The following is a 10,000-nucleotide window of genomic DNA, read 5'->3' as shown; positions in this document are numbered from 1 at the left end:
GTGCTCTGCCCTATAATCAGGAGAGAGAGTGGTTATAGATATGAAAGAGTGTATTTTGCACAGGTAAAAACATATTCCTCAATGTCTAATCACTACATCAGAAAATATATCCTGAGTTACCTTTTTCACAGAAGGCAGGTCTAACAGAGGAAGCAATTCAGCTGTGCAGCATCCTGACAACTGACGAGTAAAGTTGGCTAAAAGGTCTCTGAATGCCCACAACTCTTCCAATTCCTAGAAACATTGAGTACTTTATTGTACAATTCCCCACCCAACAAAAAATATAAACGATCTACAGTACAGTGCTATGGTGTCGACATGATCCCCTGGCAGTGGGGCCCGGGCCGCTATGAATACAGCCCGGGAGAGAGGGCTTTCACATTGGGAAATCACCCAGTGGCACTGGGTTAAGTCCTTTGGATCATGCAATGCCAACCTTATCTAACTGAATATGCCCTTCCTAACGCCAACTGACATAAGATGTCTAGGGAGGCAAGTATACACCATTTAATCCAACAACAGTGGGTTCAAAATGCATATGTATATATATGTCAAAGTTAATCCCAAAATTCTACTTCTAACTTATAAGCCCTATATTGTTCCAGATTTTTTTCTTTCTTTTTTCTAACTGAAACTGCTATACAATGTCAGGAGTAAGAATCTGTCATACATTCACAAACACCAATCCTCAATGAAAGTTTTTTTAATGCAATAGGGCTTAAAATTCCAAACTTTGGCATATCATAAATCACAGCAAAAGGACAGCAACAACAGTTGTTTTAATCAGTTTACCTGGCAAAAGTGGAAGACACAGGATGCAAATGCTGATGCAGAGGACAGTGCTTGCTGTGTGAAGCCCCTGTGTATTCGGAACATTTCACTGGCCTCCCATATACTCATGCCAGACCACAGTTGGAAGAGCAGAAGGGCTAAATAAAAGCGCTTCAAAACTGACTCCTTCACTTTCTGCAAGTGCCCATATGTAAATTGCACAGATTCCGTCAAAACTTTCATTAAGTATATTTTAAAAGGACTGAAGACAAAAAATTATTATTAAGATTTGAGACACATTATAAAGTTTGGAACCCTATATGTAATATATACACAAAAAAGTACAATAATAATATTCCGGAAATACATATAAAAGTCAAGCACTGATCACTAGATGCAAGTGAACTTCATTTCTATCAGGCAGTAAGAGCAATCCCTATGAATCTTTTCCCCTCAAGAATTTATAAAATGTGAATTAACGATAATAACTGTACAACTAACCTTTACATTCTGACCCATGCTGATCCTGATCATAACAGCTTCTGTGATGCCCAAAACTTTGGCAACCTTTACCTCATCTGTAGCAAGTTTACTATACTGTAATAGGACAAATTGTTTCAGTTATTCAGGGATACCTAGGTTTGGAAATAAAGAGCATGTTTGTGTTTGTGCATTCAGTTTGAAAACTTGGTCAACACTAGAGGAAATATGTTAATTTTCCTCTTCTGATGCGCATAAATCATCATAGCACAGGGATGATAATGATACTGATGGTGATGAAGAAAACAGCTGATATCTAATATGCAGAGAAGTCATACGCAACTCTTGCTTTAAACTACAAAATTTGAAGTATAGCAAGTTCATTCTAGATTCTACAAATATCCAAGACAACTGCATTGAGTTCTTTGCATTTTTAAATATCACCTAGATGACTGAATGAGTAATGTACTGGATTTGTGCTTTCTCCAGGTTCAACTTCCACCTGGAGCACAGCACACTCCACATTGCTCTAGGTACCCGCTTAGACCCTCTGCCTTACTAGACACAGAGAGCTCTGTTAGATACCATATCTAGATTTTCACACACAAAATATATGTATACATAAAATTTTTAACTACACACACAAAATTATGAAAGTTCTGCACATGACTGACCGCACTGTAGTAAACATCTGGTATGATCTTGATGTTCTCTGCTGCATCATAAGGGGTCACTAGGAATAAAAGGTGAAGGTGGCTGTTGACGGCAAGATTCTCACGTGCATGGCAAAGATCCTTGTAAAGTTGTCCAGCTAGCTTCAGTTCAACATTCCCTGTGTAGAAGTAATCCCTTGATACTTTAATTGATACCTTCTACTGTCATAGTGATTATTATGTTTTAACACCAAATGAACGTTCCTCCTATACTTGGGCAAGCTTGGTGGGGATGTAGGGCAAACTGTATAGGAATCCCACTCCCACCAAAATCCAGAAAATGACTGTGATGTTCTGAAGTCTTATTATCAAGATTTTCATTTGAAGATTCCAAAAATACAACTCATTTTTCAGTAACAAATGAACTGGAGTAGATCAAAGAGAGTGTTTAGCTCCAGTTCAGAAGATGACTTGTCCTTCATGGTTAAAGATAACAACAGATTGTTTTCCACATATACATACCTGAACAAAATCATCATACATAATTTCTTAAATTAATAATCAAAATGGATTATTTGACATACATACGAACAATCCAGTTTTTTTTACAGACATATATGAGCCAACAGCATGCTTTCATACATAACTTCTTAAGCTGATCATCAATATGACTCATTTGAAAAATAAATGCACTTTATAATTTAGGCTAATTATCCAGTTTACTTGGCAAAATGAATCAATATTACTCATCTTAGTATAAACTAACCTTTAACAGCTGCCCTGCCTAGTCTACTAACAGTAAGAATGTCATTTTCACTGATAGGACGGTTTATAATCTGAGCTATATCATTTTCAAGCGATGGAGGAGTTGAAGAGGAAGAACTGCATAATGTAGAATTCTGGGTCTGTTCACTCTGGCTACCTTTGCTTCCTGAAAAATATCAGATTTATGACAAACAGTGAAAATATCTTTAGTATAAATTTATCACTTATAAAGGTTCATCTTAAACATGTGTGCTGGGATGGCATGACATACACGTCATATAAAAAAATATCATATCTCTCTGGGTAAATGTGAGGACATCATTACCTCTACCCCCATTTTAAACCCAACAATTTGTGTAATATTTTATGGTAAATGCATTTTCCTTGAAAATGGCTCAAGTAAAAACAATGGAGAAAAGAAAAATAAAGAAGAAATATATATATAAAACTATAAAACAAGAAAAAAAAATCCTACTAGTATTTTAATAGTATAATAAAAATCACACTGTAAATAATAATAAAAGTATCTATCTTGATAGAAAGAAAGAAAAAATCCAGAAAATTTAAAGAAATCAAAGAATCAGGTGAGGTCATGTTGACCTTCTAATTGGCTTCTTGGTGGCTGAGTCCAGGGGAGCATTCATGTCCAACAAAACTCACAGTGGACAGTACATATACACCATGCACTGAATGCAAAACTAAAAGATGTTTAAATTTTACTTTTTGCAGTCAGTGAAAAATACAAAATCTGAAATTTCCTTTAACAAGAGAAATAAACTGTAATCTTTAAATACTGTAATATTCCACATCAAAACTGTATACAGTGAAGGTAGTATGATAATGACTAGAAAGGAAAATGTAAGATGACACTGATGAAGACAGGCTGCTATAAATAATGCATTAATCTAGCCCTCACAAAGACAGACACTGATGCAAGTATGTATGTATATATATATATATATATATTTATATATATATATATATATATATATATATATATATATATATATATATATATATATATATATATATATATATTCCATTCATAACTAGCTATTTATATCACTATGACCAATGCATTCACCTAGTGGCTGCACTAAGATCAGTTCAGAGCCTCACCTCTCATTTCCTATGAAATGACTCCTACATCATCAAACATTGTAAATTACACAGCTCCGTACCTGAACTTTTAGCTGCAGCTCCTTTAGATGACTTTTGTTCTAGGACATCAACTTTAATACGAACAAGACCTTGAGCTCTCAGGTCCTCCACAATCTTATCCACCTAAAAAAAAAATAAAAAATTGGAAAAAAGTTATTAACAGAAATAAAACTAGCTTCCACTTTTACATCCAAATAAATCAGTATTTAAAATAATGCTGTACTATGCTTAACATATTCATAGATAATGGGCTCAAACATGCTGAATAAAACAAGCTTCATAGCAGGAGAGAAATAATAATGGAGGTACACATCTTCCACAAATAGAAGCATCATAACACTTATGCCCTTTAGTAAATCTTGGCTCCCTCACAAATATATAAACAAATATTTTTTTAAATATTCCTTAATGGTTTGTAATTACTGGGCTTAGCAGCATTTCAGGCTGGCAAGGAATAAGGGTACTTGTTCAAAAAAACATGTCATTGGTACATGGGATTATCCTACGTAACAAATTTGCTAAAGCTGCATGAAATAAAAATACTTTTCACTCTTCATTCAAGTAATAATCTACAAGAAGAAGAAGTAAAAAGAAGAAGTAAAAATAAGAAGAAGTAAAAAGAAGAAGAAGTAAAAAGAAGAAGAAGAAAAAGAAGAAGAATAAAATTTTGTACCATAAAACACTGATGAGTAAGCACTTCACCTGCGGCTCCACATCTATGTTCAGCCTATTGGCTTGAAGGGCGAGAAGTGAGAGTCGAGCCAGAGCTTTCAACTGCGGAAGTGTTACAGCTACTCCCAAGCCCAAGGAAGTGAACACCAGCCCGGTTAGGCCATGCCATTCTTGATCTGCCAGTGTGGATGTGCAGACTTCAATTGGAGACAGCAAAAGTAGACCAGCCTGTAAATAAGTAGATTTTATGGTACACTCAATAATATATTCAAACTCTGGAGTGCTAATAATACATTACTTTGGTGAACTGCATTATTTATTTATTTTACTTTTTTTTTTTTTTTTTTTTTTATTTATTTTTTTTTTACATATACTAAAGCTGAATATCCAGGCTTTCCTTTACATGGAAGTTCACACCATGAAATACCCATTCATTGGATACTCCATACTGTTGGGTGGATATGTGTGTGTGTGTGTGTGTGTGTGTGTGTGTGTGTGTGGTGTGTGTGTGTGATGTGTGTGTGTGTGTGTGTGTGTGTGTGTGTGGTGTGTGTGGTGTGTGTGTGTGTGTGTTGTGTGTGGTGTGTGTGTGTGTGATAAGTGTGTGTGTGTGTGTGGTGTGTGTGGTGGTGTGTGTGTGTGTGTGTGTGTGTGTGTGTGTGTGTGTGTGTGTGTGTGTGTGTGTGTGTGTGTGTGTGGTGTGTGTGTGTGTGTGTGTGTGTGTGTGTGTGTGTGTGTGTGGTGTGTGTGTGTGTGTGTGTGTGTGTGTGTGTGTGTGTGTGTGTGTGTGTGTGTGTGTGTGTGTGTGTGTGTGTAAGTAGGTAGGTAGGAGGGGGGGTAAGAGTGGGGTGATGTGTTAGTGGATATGTAGAAATGTGCTGCTGTGTAGACCATTTGTTATAATCTATATTCCTTTTGTGTCAAGGTGTTGTGTGATGAGGTCAATCAGTATTTGTATGGTTCCAACAGTCAGCTGTTTTGTGTGGTATGTAGTTTGTGAAGTTGTATTTGGAATATAACCATTGCCTTTAAAATATCCAGTACTGATTTAATCTGTTGTTTGTATATTAGTGTGTGTTTCTATCTCAGAGTGATGCCTATGAGAAATACATGGGTCTTGATGCATGTTGTGCATTTGAGTATGATGCCTGTGGCAAGTGATGTGAATGACATGGAAATATTAACCCACTGGATCTGGGCGATAGTGATTTCTTGACATGGGAAAATTTGGCTGAGGGCCGGGATGATGGGAATATTTTGCCATGGGAAACTGTTGCTGACCAGTGGGAAAAAAGGGCATTTCATCATGAGTGCACAAAACTTTTAAAGGGAGACTGAAACTGTTTATTATGCTCTTGATATAGCACGTCATGGGAAACTTTGCTTGAGGACCGGGATGATAGCAGTGTTTTGCCATGGGAAACTGATGCCAAGCAGTGGGTAAAAAGGGCGTTTTATCATGAGTGCACAAAGCTTCTAAAGGGAGCCTGAAACAGTTCATTATGCTCTTGATATAGCACAAAGTATAACAAATGACAAATGCAGGCCTCAGAAAATGGCAATACTATGTGTCTCTTGGGAAAGAGCTAACAGAATTATCAAGAAGAGCAAACTGGTTTTGGTCCTGCACAAGAGTGTTCGTGTGGGATGGGCATACAAGCCAAACAATCAGGAAAATCCCCATTCAAGTAAGCCTAGTAGAATCTTGCTGACTTGTGATCAAATCCCATGCTGCCCACTAGTGGATGGTAATCCTGGCCATTCCTTACACACAAGGTAATTTAGGAGCAAAGTAAACAGATGGCCTGTCACACCAAGAATAACCAGTCACAAATGGAATTCAACTAAATTATTATATTATGTTGTCATAATGCCTCAATTTTTATCCAAGAGCCAAAACAAAGCATCCAGTTCCAAAGGGTTAAATGGTGTGTGGAATGTACTTGCTATTTAGCTTGGTGGTGCTTCAAGTAATATGTTAACTCCTTGGATCTGGGTGCTTTGCTATCCGTAAGTGACCCAAAATACAGGCATTAGACTTACTTGAGCGGCCACTCTGACAAGTGTGTGGCTTGTAAGTCAAGTGCACACAAACACTCATGTGCAGTGACAAAAATCTGTGACTCCCCTTTGCAATGTTACTTTTTTTTCCAATATCTACATTTGTCCTTTGATATGCTTTACCTAGATGGTAATAGGCTGTTTTCTATGCACAGACTCAATATCATCTCTCTAGGTAGTCCATAACTTAATGCAATACTAACAATATGTAACATTTTGTTAACTTTTTTTTTTTTTCTTTTTCATAATTTTCAATTTTCTGCAATACAACCAGTACTGCCAGTGACAGCAGATAGGATCCTGGGCATGGGAATAGTGTCCACCCTGGAGCCAGTGCTCTTCCAGTCATGAATAGTACATTCCACACTAGCTTACTGGTGGAAGTAACACAAGCAACTTCCAAAATACCCAATGAATCAAATCACCTTGTAAGAGCTTTGTGCACTCATGGTGAGTCATTCCCATCACCTGGCCTTCAGCCAAAATTCTCATGGCAGGAAGTTCCCATCATCCCAGCCCATAGCCAATTTTCTTCATGACAGTATGTTCATGTCATCCACTCCTCAAGCTAAACTTTTCATGACATGATGACCATGACATCCAGATTGTAATAATCTGTTTGTCAATTAGAAAGTTACACCAATATTGTGAGTAAGCCATTGTGTATGTGTCTGAATGTACAATTTTAACTTACACTGAGTATGTGTTTATTATGATATTTGGGGTTTATTATGATATTTGGGGGGTATGTTGGTAAGTAAAGCACAGGCTGAAAAGGGACCTGTTGTTTCCTAAGTTGTTATGAACAACTTCACATTCAGTCCTATAAAAAATTAAATCTTGCATAGTCAGTTATTTATCCTTTTTTTCTCTCTCTTTCCTTCTTCTTCTTCTGCGGGTTTGATTTAAAATCTAACTTCCAGTTACTGTAAAACACAGTTTATCAAATGTAAAATTGTAATGTGGAAAACTGACACTCCTACATGTCATTTTAAACAAGGAACAACTTGCAAAATAGCAATAGAAAAGATCATTAACCCTTATCTGACGGGTAGTATTCATATTGGCCCGGGCCTCGTTGCCGGGAGCTTATATCGTCACCCTAGCATGCGCGACCACTCATGCCAAATACCAATATCCCATGCTGTTTCTTCGTACTACTAAGAAGATATGTTGTATTTTCAGTCTCTACTTGCCAAACTTCCTGATAAATCGAGACTGAAGGGTATTTTTGTTGTTATATAGACTCCATAATTGATCATTATTCGGTCTATAGTCCGAATAAAATAAGCAGTGTGTGGTATCATGGAGTTGAAATCGTCGGTTTGATGCATTTTTTTTTTTCATGGTAAAAATGAGAAAGTGTTAAAACCGACTTAATCACACTTTCACTGGCAGAAAAATAATCTTTTGCCATGATTGTAACAAAAAAACTCATGGCATGTCCATACATACTCTATGGCATGTGCGTACGTGCCCCTGGCAAATGGTCCTGCCATGCCATGGCATGTGCGTACATGCCACCCGTCGGCAATGGGTTAATTTTAAACAACTGATAAATGCTCTATAAGCATAACTGTATTAGCACTATAACCCATCACTTTCAATTCATAAAATAATTCCTTACATTCTCTATCATGTGGATACACTATAATACATCTGTAAATTTGAACATATAAAACTCTATTCATTAGAATTTACTTACTTCTTTTGTGTCTTTTGGCTGGAGAATGAGGAAGCTCTCCCCACATGTGTCAAGGCCTGCACGCCCTGCCCGTCCTACCATCTGCTTGTACCTTGCACGCGTGAGAAAGGCACTCCCAGTGTAAGGTGACCGGATAATTACCTAATTGTCAAAGTACATAATTATGGTTTCAGAGGCCATTTAAGCTATCAACTGTAGACATTTAAGTATTTAACAACAGTATAACAAACTTAGTGAAAGTATAACAGTGAAGTACATAACAAATTACTCACTCTTCTAGCCGGAAGGTTGACACCAGCAGCAAGAGTGGAAGTGCAGCAAAGGCAACACAAAGTTCCAGCAAGGTAACCTTCTTCCAGGAGTCGTCGCTCTCCTTCTGTCAACCCTAAAATACCATAGCTTTTCAGTGCCCATTCAGTTTTACTTGGTATCATAATGTACCACAGAATCTAGTACTCCACACATACTTATCCATAATTTTATTAAATCTTTGGAGGTAACATATTCAATGGATCTTTTAACACTCAGACAAGGTTTAAGTCATGGAGCGAGCTCAACAGTGCTGCCAGTTATGATGTGCTGGCAAAGGAGCTCAAGCTCTACTATTCGCCTTTTGTCATCATTTTGTGTATTATACATATGAATATACTTAATATACAAAAGGATTATTTTGTAAACTATTTTAATGCAGAGATAACTTAAAACTGACTTTGGAAAGTGGCTTCATATCACATGGCAAAACTCTTTCCATACAAATGAGAACAGAGAGAATATAAATAAAGCCAAACCAACCAGAGTGATGATATGCAACACCAAATGGGATGGTCCTCCTCAAAACAGGGCACACAACCCCAGACCCCTCTTCACAGAGTGCACGGTAGAGAGCCCGTTTATCAGTCACTCGTACCTGTGAATTCGGAGGTTACAAAACTTGCTGTACCAGTAGCTCATAATGATATGCCAAATATGCCTTTATTGAAATTTCATCTCACACAAAATCTTGATAAAATAAATATTCAAAAAAATTACTTTAAAGTACTTTACCTTAGTCAATTCCTTGGGCAGAATTCGACAAATGAGTTCTGCCAAAGTTTCACAGTTGCGCTTTGTAGGGCAGAAGACAAGGCACGAATGTTCAGGCACTACTTCGCCCACTAAACCACCCACCATATCAATGTCAATTTTCTTTTGCTCTTGAGAGTACTGTTAATGAGGAAAAGAACATAGTGCAATAACAAACACAAAACAAGGCCTAAGAGAAAACCCTGCTTAGCATCTCTGTCCATCCAAGTAAAAGATTGGCACCTAAAAGAAAGAAAAAGAAATACAAACAAGTGTACAAACTGTCTGGGTTTATTATAAAGTGTCTGTGCTATTGTGAATTGTGTTTTTCTTTCTAATACTATTAATAATGACATTATTATCATTTTTATTGATATTATAATGATAATATTGTTACTGAAATAATAACATCAATGACAATGAAATAATAAAAATGAAGCTTTCAAAAAATCAAGGAAAAGGGTAAACAGGTGAGACATGTAAAACTTTTATTGCAGTGGGCATGGCATGGAAGTCTTGCCACCCATGCTCATTTGGTTAGACAATAATATGAAGAAGAAGTAAATAAAACGAATACCTTCTCCTGCATTTGACATATGGGATGCTAACCTTCCCCCCCCCCCTCTATGGCCTAATTATAATAATTTCAATAAAATGATAGCGATGCTAA

The 10,000-nt window shown here is 36.9% G+C and overlaps 1 protein-coding gene across 1 annotated transcript in view; it reads right to left on the bottom strand.

Annotated features, from left to right (window-relative positions):
- The window catches only part of LOC119572604 (helicase POLQ-like), a 28,100-nt gene that overhangs the window by 5,956 nt on the left and 12,144 nt on the right, over positions 1 to 10,000 (bottom strand). The window contains exons 9-20 of the mRNA XM_037919709.1: positions 9,313 to 9,471; positions 9,061 to 9,175; positions 8,541 to 8,653; positions 8,269 to 8,409; positions 4,533 to 4,730; positions 3,851 to 3,953; positions 2,671 to 2,835; positions 1,926 to 2,083; positions 1,273 to 1,368; positions 793 to 966; positions 121 to 234; positions 1 to 10 (exon numbers count right to left, since the gene is read on the bottom strand). The exon at positions 1 to 10 is cut by the window's left edge and continues 125 nt beyond it. Of these exons, the coding sequence (XP_037775637.1) occupies positions 1 to 10; positions 121 to 234; positions 793 to 966; positions 1,273 to 1,368; positions 1,926 to 2,083; positions 2,671 to 2,835; positions 3,851 to 3,953; positions 4,533 to 4,730; positions 8,269 to 8,409; positions 8,541 to 8,653; positions 9,061 to 9,175; positions 9,313 to 9,471 (1,546 nt within the window). The remainder of the gene's footprint in view (positions 11 to 120; positions 235 to 792; positions 967 to 1,272; positions 1,369 to 1,925; positions 2,084 to 2,670; positions 2,836 to 3,850; positions 3,954 to 4,532; positions 4,731 to 8,268; positions 8,410 to 8,540; positions 8,654 to 9,060; positions 9,176 to 9,312; positions 9,472 to 10,000) is intronic.

This window comes from Penaeus monodon, chromosome 4, assembly GCF_015228065.2.
Source record: "Penaeus monodon isolate SGIC_2016 chromosome 4, NSTDA_Pmon_1, whole genome shotgun sequence".
NCBI classification, from domain to species: Eukaryota; Metazoa; Arthropoda; class Malacostraca; order Decapoda; family Penaeidae; genus Penaeus; species Penaeus monodon.
This window is presented reverse-complemented; position numbering and strand designations above follow the sequence as displayed.